This window comes from Myotis myotis, unplaced genomic scaffold (genome assembly GCF_014108235.1).
Source record: "Myotis myotis isolate mMyoMyo1 unplaced genomic scaffold, mMyoMyo1.p scaffold_m19_p_17, whole genome shotgun sequence".
NCBI classification, from domain to species: domain Eukaryota; kingdom Metazoa; phylum Chordata; class Mammalia; order Chiroptera; family Vespertilionidae; genus Myotis; species Myotis myotis.
Window position 1 is genome coordinate 16,026,340 of NW_023416321.1, and position 21,835 is coordinate 16,048,174.

The 21,835-nt window shown below is 52.5% G+C and overlaps 1 protein-coding gene across 2 annotated transcripts in view; it reads left to right on the forward strand.

Annotated features, from left to right (window-relative positions):
- The window catches only part of FAM20A (FAM20A golgi associated secretory pathway pseudokinase), a 32,509-nt gene extending 11,142 nt beyond the window's left edge, over window positions 1-21,367 (forward strand). The window contains exons 2-11 of one of the 2 annotated variants that reach the window (XM_036340171.1): window positions 11,211-11,395; window positions 12,017-12,067; window positions 13,287-13,365; window positions 14,474-14,566; window positions 15,330-15,445; window positions 15,896-16,076; window positions 16,892-17,001; window positions 17,717-17,798; window positions 18,212-18,271; window positions 20,762-21,367. In XM_036340171.1, the coding sequence (XP_036196064.1) occupies window positions 11,211-11,395; window positions 12,017-12,067; window positions 13,287-13,365; window positions 14,474-14,566; window positions 15,330-15,445; window positions 15,896-16,076; window positions 16,892-17,001; window positions 17,717-17,798; window positions 18,212-18,271; window positions 20,762-21,026 (1,222 nt within the window). In that variant the 3' untranslated portion in view covers window positions 21,027-21,367. The remainder of the gene's footprint in view (window positions 1-11,210; window positions 11,396-12,016; window positions 12,068-13,286; window positions 13,366-14,473; window positions 14,567-15,329; window positions 15,446-15,895; window positions 16,077-16,891; window positions 17,002-17,716; window positions 17,799-18,211; window positions 18,272-20,761) is intronic. The other variant, XM_036340172.1, reaches the window with a different exon arrangement.
- The last annotated feature ends 468 nt before the right edge of the window (window positions 21,368-21,835 follow it).

Genomic DNA, 21,835 nt, shown 5'->3' on the forward strand with positions numbered 1-21,835 from the left:
TCAGGGAAGTCGCTTATGCTGATGAGTTGTTGGGCAACGGGCAGGCAGCTGTTAGTGGTAAGAGCTCTGCTCATGTGTCAGTGAGAAAGAAATCTAGTAGAACCCTAATGAAGCTGGTGTGGACCAAACTGTGTTCTCACAGAATTCATACATTGACATTCTAACCCACAGGACACCTCGGATGGTGACCGTATTTGGAGATAGGGCCTTTAGAGAGGTGATTAAGGTTAAACGAGGTCGTAAGGATGGGGCCCTAATCCAACATGACTGGTGTCTTTATAAGAACAGGCAGAGGCACCAGGGGTGTGTATGCTTGTGAGGACAGAGTGAGGAGGTGGCCATCTGCAAGCCAAGGAGAGGGGCTTCCAACCTGCCAACACCTTGATCTTGGACGTTCAGCCTCCAGAGCTGAGAGAAACAAGCTTCTGTTGTCGAAGGCACTCAGTCTGGGGTATTTTGTTAGGCAGCCTGAGCTGACGGATACAGAGGCAAAAACCATTTCTGAAACTGTCTCTCTCCTCCCAGTGTGGTCCTTCCAGCTTCAAGAAGCACCACCCCCCCCACCCCCGGTCAAGCCTCCTTAGCCTCCCTAAATCCCAAACAAGACAGCCTTAGCCCCCTCGTAGGACCAAGTGATTAGCTCTTCATTTATTCTCTTTTTAATCTGTTTATGAGTAGATATCAAGCTCCCCTTCTTCTGAAGACAAGTTTTGAGGTCAAAAGGTGAAAATTGCCTGTTTGTCTCTCTTTGCATTCCTCCTGTAATAGCCCGAATCCGGATCCATGTGTCACTCTCTGGACAGGTCTTACTCAACCGCTGAGCCAGAGCCGTGACTGTGAGGTCGGGATGGGGCTGGGACTCAGTTAGCCCAGAGTGAGCACACGTGGTCTGTTGCAACACAGAATGAAAGCAGTTCTGAGAGGAGGACGCGATTGTATTTCAACCAGAAGGAAAATGAGTTTGTGTCGGGAAATCAGCCCATTTGGCAAAATCTCACTAACATCTCGGTACAGTCACTGCTTTCTCAAGAGCAGCCGGACCCGTGGGTTTCATGCTCCCACCACACCCCCACCCTGGTCTTCAGGGAGGTTCCACCAACAGTCTAAGTAAATCCTGACAAAGCATCGCTTTCTCGGCAGCCTCTGTGGAAAAGCAGAGAAGCTCCAGGTCAGAAACTTCGGCTGTTAGTTCCTCCTCCTGACTGTGTCGTCACCTCCACGCTGCGTACCCTACTTTCTGCCCTTGTGGGTCCGAGGATTGATCTAGTCACAGGCCCTAAGGGGGCCCCAGTAAGATAATACGTGGAAAGAATTCCCAACATACATTTGTAATGAGCTCTACACAAAGGCAAGTTATTGAAAGCATTAAATAAAAAGACATCCTAGCCCGGCTGGTGTGACTCAGTGGTTGAGCATCGACCCAGGAACCAAGAGGTCACCAGGTCGATTCCCGGTCAGGGCACATGCCCAGGTTGTGGGCTTGATTCCCAGTAGGAGGTGGGCCGGAGGCAGCCAATCAATGATTCTCTCTTATTGATGTTTCTATCTCTCTCTCCCTCTCCCTGCCTCTCTGAAATCAATCAATAAATAAAAAAAGGCGCGTCCTATATTAAGCCAGTAGTTAACCAGAATCTCCCTTTTCTTGCCCTGATGGCTATGAAGGCCACGGCTGGGATCTTGGTGTGTCCATCAAGCTGGGTCCCTGAGTCACTCAGTGGAATCCCTACCGATCTTCACTAGGCAGGTGGCGTGAATGAGAGGGGAAAGGCTTGGTTGTGTTAAGCCGCTGAGATTTCAGGATTCAATGGTGACTGTAGCAGGACCTTACTTCATTCCACAAGTGTGAAAGAAATATAACATTGATTTTATTCCCCTAAAATTAAACCAAAAGGAACTTAGGCCCCTTTTCTGTGAGGTGGGTTGGCAACTCAATCTCAGTTATCGCTGGGACTCCTCTCTCCATACCCACTAGTGTTGGGGGGTGGGAGGCATCCTTAGGGTCTTAGGCAGCAAGACCTTTGAGGAGGGCCCTCTCGCCACATTCCAGCACCTGGTCTCATGCAGGTGGGTGGCACTGTTGTTTCTATGCCAACCTCAGGCTCAGGATTGGCATTAGTTGCTGAAGGGCACCTTCCCAGGCACAGCACACAGCCATTTCCTGCCACCCTGGCTCACCTCCAGGCCAGCACACGACCCCAGACCAACTCTCCTCTCCTAGTCTTGGAGTATCTACGTGCTTCCCCCAAAGTTTGTGCTTCTGTGGGCACTTCCTACTGTCTGTCAACCCCAGGGGTCCTCAGACTTTTTAAACTTGGGGCCAGTTCACTGTCCCTCAGACCGTTGGAGGGCCGGACTATAGTATAAAAAAAACTATGAACAAATTCCTATGCACACCGCACATATCTTATTTTGAAGTAAAAAACAAAACGGGAACAAATACAATATTTGTATTTGCATGTGGCCCGCGGGCCGTAGTTTGAGGACCCCTGGTCAGCCCCCTTGTCTAGCATATTCCTTGACTTTCTAGAAACAAAAACATAAACCAAAGCCAGAGAAGGAGCAGGGTGACCTGTGTAACGAATCGTTTGCTGGGTCTGGGATTATAAACGCCCTCAGACAGGGAGACACCTGCTACCTTCTTAGAACAGGGGTGCGTGGAGCTCTGTAAGCACAGAAGACACACGCATATCTCAACACATTATCCTACCCCATGGGGACTGCTCATGCTAGGAGGCAAACGGGCCAAGATGTGCAAGTCACTCCGTTCGTACATCAGAGGGAAAAATCATACCATGCAAATGAGCGCTAACTCACAGGCCAAGGCCTTGAAAGAATTTCATCCGTGGGTGGGCCGCCGGGAAGTTGGCCTACGGACCATGAAAATATGTGGCCCAGCCTAACCCCCTGGTGCAACCCCCGACACGGTCCCTCTGCACTCAGATCTCCTTCAGATGCCCATGCCTGCGTGACAGGCAGTGAGGCAAAGTGGAAACACTTTTTAAAAAGAAATATATTCTGGTAAACCCTCGACTATTAGCGGCCCTGGGGTGTGGATTTTTTTTTTAAGCTCCTTTTTCTTGGTCCACACTGAGTACTGCTGTTCTCTGCACTCAGGAAAATGGTGCAAGAGAAAGAGGACCCACACTCATCAGTGTCACTTGCTAACTGTGTGTGTGTGTATGAGAAACATATTTGTTTAAATGATGACATTTAAGTGGATCCGTATCGCATCATTTGCAAGTAACACGTGTGTTTGTATTTTATCAATATGCTTGTTAGGTTGGTCTGACCACTAAATGAGTGTGACTCACATTTGTTTTTTAAACAGCGAAACAGCATTTACAGTGCTTGCTGAACAGAAGGTGTAGAAGGAGCTCAGGAGGCCCCGAGGCAGGCTTTTATGCTATCTATGGAAAATATTAAATTGCACGGCGTCCAGAACCCATCAGAGCCACTTTCGGGTCAATCATCAGGGGATTAAGTGCTTTATTTGCTCCTGACTCTGTGGCTCCAGCCCAAGGTTTCTCACCCTCAGTTCTACTGACATTCGGGGCCAGATAATTTTCTGATGTGCTGGGCTCTCCAGTGCATTGAGGGTGCTTAGCAGCACCTCTTAACACTGACTATGACGCAAAAACGTCTCTAAATATGGTGACCCTTGAGGCGTGAAGTTGCCCTGAGTTGAGGGCCTCTGGCCTACACCAGGGAGGCGGCTGCCCTGTGGGAAAAAATAGTCTGCAGCTGTGGGGCCCGTGCTCTGTGAATCATCACATCACCATTAGCTTGAGGGGCTTCTCCGTCCAGTGTTAATATCTACTGTTTCCAAAAATGTACTGTGTGCGACACAGGACCTGGGGCATGGCGACTGGGGCTAAGTCAAGGAAGGGTTTACCAGTGCTCTCTGAGCAGAAGGCCTGACTGCAGGACTTCTCAGAGCCTTTACTGCCATTATGTAACTGTGACTCTCCAAGAGGGTCTACAGCTCACAGCTCTTTCCAGTTTGTTTTTTGTTTGTTTGTTTTTGCGTGCAGCCAGTGACGTTTGTTAGTCCTTTTTGGTGCTTAGTTCTATAGAATAGAATCTTGGAAACTTGGCCCAGCTCGAAGCTTTCTGCTAGTTCCCTGCCTTGACTCTGGGGACCCCTTACAGCAGGGATCGTTTTTACCTTTTTCTCCAGAGAGTCCACTCTATCCTATCTTCAAAGATTGATCTGGAAGTCGTTTTGGCTTTTATTTTTTTATTCCTCACTCAAAGATATTTTTCCATTGATTTTTAGAGAGAGTGGAAAAGAAAGGGAAATATTTAGAGATATCAATGTGAGAGAAACACATCAATTCAGGGCACGAGGCTGGGAAGGAGCCTACAATCAAGGTACATGCCCTTGACTGGAATCGAACCCGGAACCCTTTGGTCCACAGGCCGATGCTCTGTCCACTGAGCCAAACCGGCTAGGGCTGAAAGTTGTTTTGAAGACAGAGAAGCAGGTGTTGCACTGAGGTCAGGGTCCCGGCTCTTGGGCTGTCCCTCCCAGCTTGCAGGAGGCATGTGGCTCATTCTGTTAGGTCAGTGGTCGGCAAACCGCGGCTCGCGAGCCACATGCGGCTCTTTGGCCCTGTGGCATGGGCCACGAAGTTTCAATCGCACGGTATGTGCGTGCCCGCACGTGGTATTTTGTGGAAGAGCCACACTCAAGGGGCCAGTTTGCCAACCACTGTGTTAGGTCATCCAAACTCAGATGCCTACGGAGATGTCTCCCTACCTGGATCGAGCCTCCTGGTTGCATTTATGGGCTTACAGGTCTCTACCTGGGGTGGGGGTGGGGGTGGGGGGGTGGAGCCTCAGCTCAGAGCTGCAGGGTGAGGAGCCAGAGTGTGGCACATGGACCAGGTGATGAAGAGCTTGGCCTCAGAAGCCAATTGGCCAGATTCAAATCACTGCTCTTGTGGCTGCCACTCGCCAGCAGTGGACCTGGAGCCAGCTCAGGAGTTTCCCAACGCTGTCAGTCTGCCCACCTGTGAAATAGGGCTGACAGGTGTGACTGCATTCAGGGCCCACCCGGATCACCCAGGACCATGGCGCCAGCTCTGATCCCTAACGTAATCACCTCTGCAATCCCTTTGCTCATATGAGGCAACAGTCATGGGTTCCAGGATTAGGATGTGGCTCTCTGAGACCATTACTCAGCCTCCCACGGGCTGTCCCAAGCAATTCAGGGGAGCGCGCTTGCTGTCACCCTCCTAAGCAGACTCGGGCAACTAGGAAATTAAACAGTAGTTGCAAATAATTCTTCACAGTCCTCCTTCCCCACCCACAGGAGGCATAGCTTTATCAGTTTCATGGTTAATATGCCTGTGCCCAACCGGTCTGGCTAAGAAGGGCCATATATAAATGGAATCCCAGAAATCACAGTGACCACAACTCAGAGATACAACTATGAAATTCGCTTGATCCTCACCCAAAGCCCACAAGGCAGACACATTTATTACACCTACCTTTTCGATGAGTGGAGCAGAGTGGTTAGGTAACTTGCCCTGGGTCACACAGCTGTAAGTGGCAGAGCCAGAACTCAGGACAAGGACCCGTCCCTCCCACCCTCCCCTCTCTCTGGATTTGCAGACTCATCACCAGGAGTGACTCCGATTTACTGATACAGCAGCCTTGCCACCCACCACCTACCCCTAAAAACCGAGCTTTGGTCCGTGAGCTGACGAAGCAGATGCTCCTTTAGGGCTGAAAGACAGACTCCAAAGGGTGCATTTACTTCTGTCTCGGGCAGGGAGACAAGGAAGTGAGGAGCAATTAGGGAATGCACTTCAGGGCCCACCAGGTCGCTGCAGCTCAGGCTCGCTCACACTGCCTCACAGCTGCCCTTGGACTTCCCTCGGCCTCCAGGGCTCAGAGGTCGAGGTGGGTGAGGAAGCAGATGGGCAGAAAGGGATGACGTGGGCAACATGCCCTTGGGGCCCCTGGGATGGATTGGGGCGGGGGGGGGGGGGGCATCGTCAGCACCCTGTGGCCTGTTGGATGAGCCGCAGGGTTTTGGTGGTGAACCAGCCCGTCTGCTGAAGGGGAGAGTGGGTCGCCCCACATATTTCTGTAGCGAGCTCATGCTGTTGATCTGAGATCTCATACGTAGGCGCTGGCTAAGGCGGTCCATCAGAGAAAGCTAAACTATTGGGCCTAAAGGGACATACTGGGCGTCCAGTAGACACTTCTGGGTTGTGAATTGCACGAATCACAGGCATATTGACCACGAAACAGACAAAGCTTCAGCCCGGATCTGTCCCTTCCCTGTGGGGCAGAGAGCTGTAGGGCGGGGAGGTACGCTAGCTGGGGAGGGCGGAGGGAGGGGTGAGGGGTGGGCAGTCCCGATCAGGACACAGCGTGTGTAAGTGTGAAATCACAGAGGTAAGGGCCCCGAGTCTTCAGGGCACCAGAAACTTGCTGACATCTTTTCTCATTCTGCATCAATAGTCACGCTCCTGCCTGATTTTGTATTCATAGGTTTCTCTTTTTTTCTTAAAAATGGTCCCCAAAACTGTCTAAGCGCCAGGCCCCACTGAACCTGGGTCCTTCTTGGTCACAGGAGAAGTAAAACATTACGAAGGAGGATTTTTCCAAACTCATCACCTTCATGCCAAGAACAACTCTGGGGAATATTCTTTCTGAGACGAACGTCAAGGGAAAGAATATTGAAACGGACAGATGCACAGATTTCATCTGAAAGCCCAGCCCCAGGGAAATTCCATGATGCTTTTTACATTTTCTTTATGAGCGTGCTTTCGGACCCACCTTATGAGTTCCCATGACCTGGAGCATGGGGGCCCATCCTCCCTGAGCCCCTGAGTTACAGCTGCCCCCCCCCCCTCCTTGCCAGGCTTACTTGTAGAGACCCCAGAAGGACTGGGGCATGGGTTGTCCCCCTCCACGTGCTCTCAGCTCCCCACGTCCCAGGAAGAAGATCCAGGCCCCCACTTAGCAGGAGCAGCTGAGGTGCCCAGCTCCAGGCTCCATCCCCCCCCCCCCCCCCCCCGCCCGCATGCCGGGAGATGCCCCCTCCTGTGTCCCAAGGCCAGACCTGGCTGAACATTCAAAGCAGGGGTCCTCAAACTTTTTAAACGGGGCCAGTTCACTGTCCCTCAGACTGTTGGAGGGCCGGACTATAGTTTAAAAAAAAACTATGAACAAATTCCTATGCACACTGCACATATCTTATTTTGAAGTAAAAAAACAAAACGGGAACAAATACAATATTTGTATTTGCATGTGGCCCGCGGGCCATAGTTTGAGGACCCCTGATTCAAAGGATGGAAAACAGTGCTTCTCTCTAAAGCAGCGGTTCTCAACCTTCCTAATGCCGCGACCCTTAATACAGTTCCTCATGTTGTGGTGACCCCCAATTTCATTGTGCAAATTGAACATAATTGAAGCGTAGTGACTAATCACAAAAACAACATGTAATTATACATGTGTTTTCCGATGGTCTTAGGCGACCCTTGTGAAAGGGTCGCTTGACCCCCAAAGGGGTGGTGACCCACAGGTTGAGAACCGCTGCTCTAAAGCCTCGATCACTTGGTTCCTGCTTAGTTTGCACATGGAGAGACCGCAGACAAGCTACAGCAGCAACCAGGTTGCCTGGGTGATCCTGCACTTCGCAGACGTGCCAAGGCATGACAGTGGCGGTGTCTAATGCAGCCGCATGACACACACGCCATGCCCTTGCTTAGGGATGTTCCGGGGGTTTGCTCCGGCTTGCAAAGCGGCTGCTTCTGGTTACCCACTACAACTGGGTAAAACCTGTCCTCCACCTGGTCTCCAGTCTTCATAAACACTCACAATTATAATTAAAGACAGCAACCGTGCTTGGGGCCTACTCTGTGGTTGGATGTTACCACACTTAATTCCTACGACGCAGCGAGACAGCTGTCAGCATCCCCATTTCCCATAACAGGTAAACTGAGGCCACCTTTTTGAAGGCCATGCCCTGTCCTCAGTCTTCTCATCTGCAAATTGGGAATAAGAATAGGTATCTCATAGGGTGGTGTGGGCTCGCATAAAATGCTGTGTGTATGGCAATGGCACCGGCCTGATCCTCAAGGTCATGTTGCTGGTGAGAGGCAGGACCAGGCCTTTGTGACAATAAGCCTGTGTCCTTTCCTACCATCCCCCTCCTGGTGAGCTCTTGCTGAACTTCACGATGCTTAGTCATGTCTGCGTTCTGCTCGCCTTATTTCAGCAGGGGCGGGACTTTGCCACTGTCATCGCTGTCACCCGAAATAGACCTCGTGCTTTGCTTTTGTGCCGTTTATTCTTTATTTGGGAGAGTCGATAAGATGTTCGCGCTGCAGGTGACGCATTTGAGATGGCCCTTGTAGGAGTTCTGTAGGTGGAGACGGCTGTCATGTCACATGGACTGAAGACTTAGAAACATCCTAGGAACAATAGTAGGGTTACCTCGGAAATGAACATACCAACTAGGAAGTCTCATCTAGTCTGGAACTGAAGCAAGGGTTTAAACAGGCACTGAGTGACGATGATTATTGAGAAAGGCATCTATCACGTCAACTCATGTGGGTCTAGGAAGTGGTTTTGTTTATGAAAAAATTCCCTAATGTGGACATGGGGAACGAATTCCTGGGTCTTGATTGGAACCCAGGGGACAGATGAGATGGACGGGCTCCATCCTTCCACAACCCCCCCCCCCCCCCGTGTGTGGGCCGTGTAGAGCGGGAGGGGACACCGTCTCCCCAAACCAGTGCAGGTGGAAGACACAGCAGCAGTGGGAAGGATTCTATGATGCCCCCCTTTTCCCTCCCCCCTCTCCCGGTTGCTTTGGGAAGGGCAGGGAAGCACACCAGAGAGCCACGGCTGCCCAGCTACGTGAATGCTCGCAGAGCAACTTGTCCCCATCTGGAAGTGGCCCCCAATTCGCCGCATTTGGTTTTGGATGTGGTAGCCCAGCTGCTGTCGTAGCTGGAACCCCACAACTGTCAGCTCCACTTGAGGACGCTCCTGCCCTCCCGCCCCGCCTCCCCATTATGACTGCTGCCCTTTCTCCTGACTTTCTCTGCGGCTCTGGTCCAGGGTGACTGACGTAGCTCAGGACTTCGCAGTCTTCCCATCAGACTCCCCAGAGAGTTCAGCAGTCCCAGAGTCGTGGCCTCCCAGTAGCCTTGGGAACTAGAGCCTGGCCTGACGGTTTTTTCAAATAAAAATAAATGTTAATATAGTGTTGTTTTTAAATCTGGCAGGAGGCCTGCTGACCTAGTCAGCCACTTGCCCTTTCCCTGGCCTTTCATAAAGCCCTGGTCTGAAGCAGTTTAAGTGTCACTTTAAACAAGTATACCAGTTACCCCCACCGCCCCCCACCCCGAGCTGGAAGGCTGCAGACGCCTCACTCTCTTGGGAGAGAAATCTCAGCTTTGAAAATGCTCCGAGACCTGAGCAAAGAAGAGGTGTTGGCTCAAAAATGAAAACTCTGAAATCAAAATGAATGAATATAGAACCAAATGTTTACAAAACCACGACTCAATGTTGACTCACCTTTATGTTACTAGATACTTTATTCGGCACAGAATTCACGATAATAAAAGGAAACATGCAAAAATGTTAGCAAAAAAAAATTGATTTTGGGGTGGATTTTAATATGTTTGATATGAGGTGAAAGTCCACAAAAGTAGAAATGCCAAGAGGCTGCCAGGGGACCTGGAGCAGGTACTGAGAGAAAGCCGGGACCAAAAGCTACCAGGTGTCATTCACCATTGATGTGAATACCTTGTAAACGTGTGCATCTTCCTCAAGACAGCTGACTTCCACCCCAGACAGGAAACCCCACAAAGGACAGTCATGCGGTTACTTTATTCACATGGGGGTGGGAGATGAGATGATTGTCAGCTCAGTTGTATGTTGGACCTGAACTCAGTGACCCAAGTTGGTACTCAGCACTCCCCCAACGCTTCCACTAGGGGGCAGTGCAGAATCAAAACGCCCTCTGCTCCCGAGGGTCTGGATTCTCTGAGATACAGTCTGGGGTGACCAAGTGAAATTTTCTTTGAGAATTGGGGTTTTATCTTAAAAATGATTGTGGATATTGCTTTCTCCTGCATAACACGTCTACATTTAATATAGAGGTAATTTGGAAAACTTTTCACCAATAAGAAAATTGAACACTCTAAGAATATCGGCCCTGTTTGATTTGCCAGTCGCTCCATCACGGACCTGGGGGTGTGGCATCAGAGTTGGAACACCCCAACCCTGACCCGTAATCAGCTTGGCCCAGCCAGGTGACATCCTGCTAATGTGCCTTCTTCCCGGCCAGAAGGCTTCCATCTTTTACTCAACCATTGATTGACTCAGCTTCCTCTCTAACCCCCAGATACGCCGGTCCTTGCCTGCCTGCCGGTCCTTGCCTGCCTCCCTAGTGCTCCGATGGTCCCTAATCCAAGAGCACCTCCACAGCTCCTCTTCCATCCTAACGCCACCACCCACTGAATCCCGCCGAAGTCCGCCTCCTTCCACCGTCATCTTCCTCTGACTGCTTGCCACGCAATCCTCTTTCCTTCCTCAAAACTGTGAAGGCGTGTTCGTCCAAACGACTGCCTTATATGCTGCTCTGATCATGTCCTAGACATACAACTTGTCCCCCAAACTAGACTCCACGCCTCTCAATGGCAGTGGCCTTTTCACTTTGTTCTTTTTATCCTGGCAGGACAAACAGTAAATGGACCATTCATTCTTCTTTTCCTATGCGACGTAGTAATTAATCTAACTCAGCTTCCGGCTCTAGGTGAGGCCCCTCACCCTCTGGTCTTTTCATTCCCACCAGCTAACTTCTCTCCCTGACTCCTTAGGTCAGAAAATATTGGGAACTATTTTACAGACTTGTTAATGGGAACGTGCACGGAGAGGCTCAGGACTGCTTCCTGAGATCCCAGGTTCTCCGAGGTCCCTAATTTCACTTTTAACCACCTGCCCGTTTCCTTCACAAGCTTCGTCAGTTTGTGTTAGGTGTTTGTGTGTTATGCATGGTATTGTGTGACTTGCTTGCCTGCTTTGCTCACTAGACTGTAAGCTGAGGGCAAGGAAGGACCATGTGGCTGACCCCCCCGCCCTCCCATGGTAGGTGCTTAATGCTCCTGTTGAATATTTCAGCGGGTCTTTGCATTCTTGCGTCTCCTATTTAAATAAAACCAACTCTCCTGCTCTTTCAGACGACACAAGATATACAGAGAGCAGCTGAACCTCACTTCCCTGGACCCCCCAGTGCAGCTCCAACTCGAGGCCAGCTGGCTCCAGTTCCACCTGGGAATCAGCCGCCACGGGCTGTACCCCCGGTCCAGTCCTGTCGTCAGCAAACTGCTCCGCGACATGAGGCACTTTCCCACCATCAGTGCTGGTGAGGCCCAGGATCAGGCAGGGACTGAGTGTCCCCCAGAGGCTGGTAAACCAGCCAGGCTCTGGGGTGGAAAGCAAAGGGTTGTCTCTGACTCCTGATGGGCAGAAAACAACACACACACACACACACACACACACACACACACACTCCTCACAACCCACAGGGGAGGCATGAGGAGGTGTTCCATCCACTTTAAGAAACGTGATGGCTCCCCTTTAGAGAGTGCTCCCTTTCCTCCCGGCAACCCTCTCTTATCAGGGACCTTATGGCGTGGACCCCTGCCATTTTGCTGATGGGAGAACTGAGACTCAGAGAGGATGCACAACTCGGCCAGGGACCAGGGCTGGAGCGGGTGTTCCGACAGGCCTGCTGTCTTAGGTCTGTGCGGCCAGGCACGACGTGTCTACGTGACAGAGCGGGTGGTTAGCAGAGACAAAACCAGCACCGGTTTCCCAGACAGACGCTAGGCCTGCCGATGGAAGGGCCAGCGAGCACGGGGCTGGGTGGGGCTCCGGGCGATGCCCCTGGCTGCCTCGGCGTCCTCTTTAGTGAGTCCAGAGCCCCGTGTTGTTGGCGCCCCTACACGTGGCTGAACGCTCTTCCCGCCCTTTTCCTCCACAGATTACAGTCAGGACGAGAAAGCCTTGCTTGGGGCGTGTGACTGCACCCAGAGTAAGTGAGCTGGCCCTGCCGCCCTCCACGTCACAGCCGTCACAGCTGTGTGAACCCTGGGACCCCTCTGTGGGGTCCTGGTTGGGACTTGAAGGGGCGGGACTCTGCCTAGGCCCTGAGAAGCCAGCATTTCTCCCCGCCCACCCACATGACGGAAAACCCTTTAAGAGGGGCTGGTGTGTAGGTCCCTGCTGGTCAGTGCGTGATCCGGGGACCAGCTTCATCGGGATTGGAGTGCCTTTCAGATTTAAGAGGCAATTGTGCAGGACAGTGGTCTCAACCCCAGGAACTTATTAGAGTCCCCTGGGAGCTCCACACAGGCAGAGGCCCAGGCATCAGCATTTTAAAACCGTTCCTAGTGATTCTAATGCAGCCGAGGCTGAGCCCCCTCACGGGTGAATGCGATCAGAGAGGCGTGAGGTGCAGCACAGGCCCCTCCCAGGGGTCATGAGTTGGGTATAGATGTACCTGGACCCTGCACAGCCCTCAGAGTGGCAGGCCAGGCCTGGACACGGAAGCCCCAGAGCAGTCACCGGCCAGGAGCAGCCTCATCCATTTACCTTAATATACTGAACACACATCAGACATTTCCATGTGTGTCGTGGCGTGTTAAAGGTTTGAAAGAGGTTTGTGGGGCCCAGGACTTCCCTTTTCTTTCACACCTGCCATTTGCCATATTATAGAGCATAGACAGCGTCCAGACCCTACCACGGCTCACAGCAGGGTGGGGACAGGGTGGGGTGAGGGCTGTGCCCAGGACTGGACACATGAGGAGGGAGCTCTCACTGGCAGGGTCCTGTGAGTGCATCTTAGGTGCCTTGCTCACCCAGCCCTGTCTCAGCCCTGTTTGGTCTTGACGTGGAAGATACGTAGATAGACTAGTCCACTAATGCAGGTTAGCAGATGGCATCATCAGAATCTAAAAGGTGCCAATGGAGCAGAACCAGTGGCAGTTCTTAAGGAAACGTTCTTTGGGGTTTGCTGTGTCTGTTGGGGAAACCTATATTGTTTGCCCTTTTCCCATAACAACAGAGAAGGTATTGTCTTGAGCTGCTGGCACCCTCTCCATGGCCTGATGCGATGGAATGTACCCTGCAGGCTTTACAAAGCAAATTCTGGTCCTTAGAGAAGAAATCAGTTGGGTTTACTGAATGAACAAAGGTCCCAGCCCTGAGCTTCGTCCCAGAAGCATGGTTAACTCACCCTTGTCCCCTCACAGTTGTGAAGCCCAGTGGGGTCCACCTCAAGCTGGTTCTGAGGTTCTCGGACTTCGGGAAGGCCATGTTCAAACCCATGAGGTAAGTGGTGCCTTCCTCGCCTCCATACCCAGCCTTGGCAGCTCTGCGGGGTGTTGACCCAAAATTAGTAAAAGTGGCCTAAGGTCTTCAAGCCAGTCATCTGTAGACTGTCCTTTGGGCAATCTGCCCACGCACTGAACTGATTTTGGTGATACTTTAAAAAAGAGGTAGACCTTATCAGGTCATTGCTAGCATCTGTGCTACACACATTGCATGATTGTCTTTGGGTCATCAATAACCTTATGAGCCAAGAACTGTTCAAGTGCCCACTTTACAGATGACAACACTGAGGCCTGGAGAAGCCAGCTTGCCCCAACCTCCCAGCTGCAGACAGTGGAGCCGGGATTCAAACCCGGGCAGCTGGACTGTTAACACTCTACCACTGTCACTCACACCCACTTGTTTCCAGGGCTAGGACTCTCAAAAACGGTTATAGAACTCCACACAATACTTGTTTTGACTGAAAAACTAGGCCATGAAAAAGGCTACTGTGAAGTCAGTATATTCTTAAATCAATTTCACTTCATTTACAAGGCAAATACCTGCCTTTAAGATTTTGCAGAATGTGGGCGAGATACGTATCCAGTCTAGAGCTTGGTGTACCTATAGATTCCTGACCCCCGGGGTCTGCAGCCCACAGGCTGGGACTCCTGAAGTTTATGTCCCCCCTGGAGGTGACATGTACAGGAGACAGTGGCCCCAGGAGGGAACCCAATAGAGGGATTTAGGTTCCAAATGCCCAGTCAATTGAGAGGCCCATGGAGTGAATGGCTCAGATGAGCCTGGGGCAGGGCCTCGTGGAAGGAGCACTGACTACAGAATCTTAGTTCTAGTCCCTGCACTGCTTTGACAAAAGCACCCTTGAAGGAGGGGTTTGCAATAGACCGGCTCCTGGGAATCTCTTGGGGAGCCTTGAAACAACATCCTGGTGCCCGAGTCCAATGGGATGGTTCCGGAGCTCCCCGGGGACCCCAAGGCCCAGAGAACCTGAGAACAGCGCTAAGGCAATCCCTGTGCAAAAGGCCTTTTTCCATTCCCTGTGGTCATGCTTATCAGCTGTCTCCTCTGGCTCCCCGCGTCCAGGGCATGATTCCTCCCTTCTTTTCAGACAGCAGCGAGAGGAAGAGACGCCCGCCGACTTCTTCTACTTCATTGACTTCCAGAGACACAATGCCGAGATTGCAGCTTTCCACCTGGACAGGTAGGGTCCGGCCCTGCGGAGCTGGCACTGATGGCAGGGGCCAAGCTCAAGAGGGGGGGCTGGGCAGACACGCAGGGGGGACCTCCCTGGAATGTCTTCCTTCCATGATGCCTTTGGACCCAGCACGTCCCACCCAGCCCCTGGGTTGAAAAACACAAAGATGGTACAGATAACAGAAATAACTACTTAGAAAACTAACCCTGCCAGGCGGGTCATGCTGCCATCTTGGGCATGACGTTGCCCTTTGCTCTAGTTTCCAGATCTGAAAATGAAAATACACCACCCCCATTTACCCAGGCAGCCTGAGGTAGTGATTTTAAGAGGTGAAAACAAGTTCCTGAACTACCGGCTCCTATTTGCCCAGTCCCTGTGACTCACGCACAGTGTGGTCTGCGCCCTGGCAAGCCAGTTACCGCCCGGGGAGCTTTTCAGAAATTCAGAATCTCAGCCTGGACCACTGAATCAGAGCCTGCACAGGGACAAGGTCCCAGGCGACTCATACATACGTGGACATATGAGCTCTGACCTAGAACACAACTTGGATCGGGGAGGGTTAGCCCAGGAGACTTGATGGAATGAGGGTCCCTCTTCCGCCCTTTCTCCCACACCTTCTGAAGTGGGGTTGCCCTGGGCACCGTCAGCTCAGCACTGCAGAGACCTCGTGGGTGGGTGTGGTTGGGAATGCCAGTCCACTTCTAACAGGCGACCATCTGACTCCCCAACCATCGCTCCAATCTGAACAGGGCTCCCTCCCCTCTTTCAGGATCCTGGACTTCCGACGGGTGCCACCAACAGTGGGGAGGCTAGTCAATGTCACCAAGGAAATCCTAGAGGTCACCAAGAATGAAATCCTGCAGAGCGTTTTCTTTGTCTCTCCAGGTAGAGTCCTGGCAAAGCCATCTTCTAAGGACACGGTAGGCCAGCGTGGCCACCAGTACGTTCAGCAGTGGCCTGTCCAGCCAGTAGCCATGGCCATTACTGGGATGGGTGTATGCCGCCATCCCACACTCCCACCTTGGTCTGCCCGAGCTTCACAAAAGGAACTGGGGGTGGGAAAGTCATACCTGAGATGCTAGCTAGCCTGGGCGGGCACCCAACTACAGTGGGCCTCCCTGGAATCAGGAGTTATCCAGACAAGGAACACCCTACTCCTGTGGACAGGATGCAGTTTACTAGCATCCACCATCTGGAAAAGGCAGTATTTCCTCCTGCCGCCTTTCCCCCAGCTGTGAGTTCAGGGGTTCCCTTTCCTTCCAGGGGTCTCTGGGGACAGGAAGATGGTCTGCCTCCCTAACACTTCCCTTACTCCTCCTCTCTCCCATCCTCCAGCCAGTAACATGTGCTTCTTCGCCAAGTGTCCATACATGTGCAAGACCGAGTACGCCGTCTGTGGCAACCCCCACCTGCTAGAGGGCTCTCTCTCCGCGTTCCTGCCGTCCCTCAACCTGGCCCCCAGGCTGTCTGTGCCCAATCCCTGGATCCGCTCCTACTCGCTGGCCGGAAAAGAGGAGTGAGTTGGGCCCCTGGCCGTGCACATTAGCCCTTGAGAGTGACCACAATCCCACAGGAAGGACTTACAGCTAGCCTGGCTTTTGGACCCCTAAAGGCTACCTCAGCCTTCGTCTCACCTTATAGATCCTGGGACCAGCTGGCCGGAGTCCATTCTCTCCCCTTAGTTCATTTATTCAGTTATAAAGAGACTACCGTCTACCCAACTTTAGGCGCTAGGGGATACGGGAATGAAAGACACAGGCTCCCCCTCAAGAAGCTCCGCTGTCTAGCTGGGAGGTTATAGAAATAGCCAGATTCTGAAAACACAGTGCAACACCCGCTGTACACAGAGAAGCACACGAGGAGCCCGCATGAGACACGCCTGCTCTGCCCGTGAAGCCAAGGACCCATCGTGTATCCCTGGGGCTAGCACATGCCCTAGCACATAGTAGGCACTCAGTTCATATGAGCGGACTGAGTGAACAGGGGCTGAGGAATGTCTGAGAGGAGCTGCAGAAGCAGCAGGGAGGGACGCGGAGCCAGGCATTCCCCTGCTGCCCACCATCTCCCCCTGGCACGCGGTGCCCTAGCCATCAGTACGGCGTGCAGCACAGCACATACTCAGACATGCCCTGAAAGGACCCAGAACCTTCTCACCACATGGAATCTGCGCCTCCCATGTCTTTGCTTAGCGCCCGCCTGAATGTACCCAGCTACCAAGTGTGCATACAGGATTAGGGAGGCAGGGGTTTGAGGGGTGGGGAGGTGTGAGGAGGGCCCCCAACACCTTGCCATCTTGGCTTTTCCAGCCCCAGGACTGGTTCTCCCCCTCAGGTGGGAGGTCAATCCTCTGTACTGCGACACAGTGAAGCAGATTTACCCGTACAACAGCAGCGACCGGTTGCTCAACGTTATCGACATGGCCATCTTCGACTTCCTGATCGGTAGGTACCCCGCCCCCAGGGCTCCTAGCACAGGGTTCTGCTGCTGGTTCGGGATTGTCCCCGACACTGGGCACGAGTTACAGCCTGGACCACGAAGCCTGAATAACCCTACACCGCTCAGGGCCTCAGAAGTTAGAATGTTCCCCTCCTCAAAGGGGGTGCCACTTTCTGCAGGGGTATCAGCCTACAAGCCAGGCCCAAGCGGGCCTCAGGTTTGAAGTCACTGACCCCTTTGACCAAGGGAGGCGAAACCAGGGAGGAAAGGAGAGTGCACACTGAACAGGTAGCAGGGGGAAGGCCTCGGTCTCCCACCTGGAATGGTTAGGAAGAGTTGTTATGAAGGCGGCCAGTACACACACACACACAGACCTGAAGGCCTACAGAACCTGCCCGGCTCACACACACCCTTGGGGAAGTCAGCCTGTGTCTGCTTTCCCAATGGGCCTCCGTTGAGGAGCTCAGGTGAGGAAGGAAAGCCAACATGGGTGCAGAGTATTCGAGTCCCAGGCGCAAGGGCTTGAAGAAAAACAGTGAAAGCCTTAGATTTGCAAAGTGCACACTAGGGTGTGTTGGCTTTAGTTTCCTTCTCCCTCGGCAACGTCCCTAATCACTGGGGGGAAATGACAGCTGTGGCCCTGGGTTCAGGTTCTTGTCTGAACTGCCCTCCGACTCCTCAGCCTATGGTCCCTTGCTCCAATGCCTCCCTCCTTTACAGGAAATATGGACCGTCACCATTATGAGATGTTCACCAAATTTGGGGATGATGGGTTCCTTATTCACCTGGACAATGCCAGAGGGTAAGTGTCACCCATTCCTCCCGCCCAGCTGCAGCCCTTGCAGCTGCTGAGGGGCTCTATGGTCGCCTTGCTTCTCCTCTACCCTGAGAGCGCTAGCGAAACAGATGGGAGCTTTGCATCGGGTTTTACTTGAGGGCTCACTCCCGGAGGCAGAGCACGTGGCTCATGCTCGGTGTCTGGCCCTCAGTAGTTGGTGAATAGATGAATGACTGCTTAGGTTTAACATTTTTGGACATCTGGACAAAGGCTTTTGTGAGCTGATTGAGGACAGGGGCGGGAGGGGCAGCTGCCATGAGCCCTGACACTTTACCCTAAGCTGTGCTTTCAAAAGAAAGGCTGAGGCAGAGAAGAGAGAAAAAACAGTGAGGAGGGAGGTCTGCTTGCCACTCACGAAATGCTGGTTCTCCTCCTAGGTTTGGGCGACACTCCCATGACGAAATCTCCATCCTCTCGCCTCTCTCCCAGTGCTGCAGGTGAGCTTTCAGTTCAAGGGCACCATTGCGGCACTTTATCCTGCTCGCAACCGCGTTCTGAGGCTCTTTCTGTTTCCATTGGTCTGGACGTGGGTGGGTGGAATGACAGGAATTACCAATATCTCCAAAGCTTTCATCTTTCAGCATGGAATGAATTAGGACCTTTTTTTTTTTTTTAAACCTTTCACTCACTAACTTTAATATTCAGCCCACTTTGGCAGAGCCTGTCTTTGATATGAGTAATCAGACCTCTGCTTCGCCTAGCACTCATAGGAGCTCATAAATATTGCTACTTGACCACCATCTGAGTAAAACGCTGTCGGATGGAAAGGAAGCATGGCCTTCGCCTGGCCACCGTTTCTCTGGAGCATCTCCAACTACTTCTGGTCCTGGTCTCAGTAGGCTTGTGAAGTGTCCAGCCACTCAGCTGCAGTTAGAGCTCATTAGAACGATAGGACTCCCACATAGCAAAACCATCTCATTCCTTTCCAGCTGAAAAATGCAGAAGGAAGCCGGAATTTTCTTTATAGGTTTAGATGTGCTCCCCTCCCTGCCTCCCTTCCTGAATAGGGCAAGCAGTTTATGACAAAAGTTGGACAATTAGGCTGCATCTGAGTCCAAGTCAGATTTCCACATGAAAAGAAATCAGAATTCTAAAGTCAAGGTCAGTTCCACCTACCCCATTTTCACCCCTCGGATTCAAGAATCTCACACCAAGAAGTAAAGCTGCCAAGAAACAACTTGGAGGCCAAGTAAAGTTGCCAAGAAACAACCTAGAGCTCCTGAGATGCCCAACTTCACCATTTCACGACTAGAAACCTCTCGCAGCTTTAAATCGCTTCTGATTCTCTTAGCAACGTCAGATGTGTAAGGTCCAGCATCGCATTACAATTATCCTCCTATCTAATAAAAGAGAAACATGGTAATTGGCGTACGACCGCTACCCTTCCCATTGGCTAATCAGGGCAATATCCAAATTAACTGTCAGCCAAGATGGCCACTGGCAGCCAGGCAGCTTGAAACTAACATGAGACTTGCTTACTTCAGTGACGGAGGACTCCAACGTTCCCCGCCTGCGCCTGCCGTTGCAGGCCTCTGAGCTGCAAGCAACTATGTAACAAACATAGAAGCTAAACAAAACCCCAGAAACCTGCCAGGCTTCAGCCAGCAGGATCGCAACATTGTAAGCAAAGGCCAGAAACCTACTTTCAGCAGTGGAGGCCTAGGAGCTGGAGCCAAGCCTCAAAGCTAAAGCTGGCCCAGAATAAAAAAAAAAAGGAGCGGTTAGGAGCTTCAGTCACCCCCAGCCTGAAAACAGCCCTCAGCCCCTCACCCAGACTGGCCAGGCACCCCAGCGGGGACCCCCACCCTGAAGGGTGTGACCAGCTGCAAACAGCCATCATCCCCTCACCCAGCCTGGCCAGGCACCCCCCAGTGGGGACCCCGACCCTGAAGGATGTGTGACCAGCTGCAAAGAGCCATCATCCCCTCACCCAGGCTGGCCAGGCACTCCAGTGGGGACCCCCACCCTGATCCAGGACACCCTTCAGGGCAAACCAGCCAGCACCCACCCGTGCACCAGGCCTCTACCCTATATAGTAAAAGGGTAATATGCCTCCAAGCACCGGGATCAGCGGAGCCGCGAGGCCTCCCGACACCGGGATCATCGTGACAGGGGGCAGCGCCCAAACCCCCTGATCGCCCTGTGGCTCTGTGTGTGACAGGGTGCGGCGCCCCAACCCCCCCTCCCCCCCACCACGGGCCCTGCTCTGTGTGTGACAGGGTGGAGCCATAACTTCCCCATTGGCCCTGCCCTGAGTGTGAGAGTGGCGGCACCCCAACCCCCTGATCCACCCTGCTCTGTGCGTGACGGGGCAGTGCCCCAACCCCGATTGGCCCTGCTCTGTGCGTGACGGGGTGGCGCCACAACCTCCCCATCGACCCTGCCTTGAGCGTGATAGGGGATGGTGCTCCAACCCCCCAATCGGCCCTACCCTGAGTGTGACTGAGCGTGGCATCACAACCTCCCGATCGCCCTGCTCTGTGCATGACTGGGGGCGGCGCCCCAACTCCCCAATCAGCCCTGCTCTGAGCCCGACCAGGGGCTGCACCTAGGGATTGGGCCTGCCCTCTGCCACCCGGGAGCAGGCCTAAGCCAGCAGGTCGTATCTCCCGAGGGGTCCCAGACTACAAGAGGGCACAGGCCTGGCTGAGCAACCCCCCCGCCCCCCGCGTGCACAAATTTTTGTGCACCGGGCTTCTAGTTATAGTATAAACAGCTCAGCAGGCCTTTGACCAAAAGGCAATTGGAAAGGGCTGCAAAATACTGGGTCATCTTTTATTCACTCCCTTTTTACCTGATTTTCACTTAAATGTGCTTAAGATATCGGGGGAGAGGCTCACAACAACAACAGTTTTTTTGTGGGGAAAGTCAGTTCAGGATGAGTTCTTCTCTTTACACTTATGTTTCCTATGACTGTGTCCTTCCAGGATAAAAAAGAAAACACTCTTGCACCTGCAGCTGCTGGCCCAAGCTGACTACAGGCTCAGTGACGTGATGCGGGAGTCACTGCTGGAGGACCAGCTCAGCCCCATCCTCACAGAGCCCCACCTCCTCGCCCTGGACCGGAGGCTCCAGGTCATCCTAAGGACCGTGGAGGGGTGCATAGTGGCCCACGGAGAGCAGAGTGTCGTAGCCAGTGGCCCAGCAGAACAGGCAGCCCCAGACTCTGGCCAGGCTAACCTGACAAGGTAGGGGCTGGACGAGCCCAACTGCAGAAACGACACCTGCAGCCACGGTGGACTCGAGTGTGGACCTCTGCGTCCTCACGTGCCCTGGCCCAAGCTGGAGGCCCTGGGTTGTGAGCTCAGGGAGCAGGTAGGGCATTGGGACGGTCCTCAAAGAGCCAAAGTGGGACCCTGGCCTGCCTTCCTGGTGCACCGTTTCTCGAGTGGACTGACTGCCCTGGCTCCGCAGACCACCTCCTGAGCCCACTGGGAAATCTGGATGAATCCAAGGTCAGACTTGAAGGGTATGGAAGCATTAATCCCAGAAGAGAGTATTGTGACAAATAAAATAAAAGGACATCAAGTGGACACCTAACTGACCTCCAGATCCTTATTGTATCTACGAGGGTAACTCCTAATCCAGACAAAACATCTGACTTATCACAAGCAAACAAAAATATCTAAAACTAACTCTCACATAGGTTCCAAGTAGACCTCACACTTTCTCCTTATAGTCCATCACTGTGGCTCAACCCGAGGACGAGAATCACTACTGACCGGTCCTCTGAAGTAATTTCTATGAAATGGCATTACAAGAGGTAAAAATAACAGGGATTTGCTCAGAATACCAGGAAAGGGATGTTTCAATCTAAGACTACCAAGTATGACAAACTAGCATCCAACACAGGAGGGATTTTAGTGAAGGGACACGGGTGGTCTTGAAGGCGGGACAGCATAGGAGTGGGCCCAGCCGGTTCACAAGCTGGACTGAGGCTGGAGAAAGCCAGGGCCTAGCACAGCTCACCAACCAGTCTTTCCCAAGATCCAGAAGCTGTC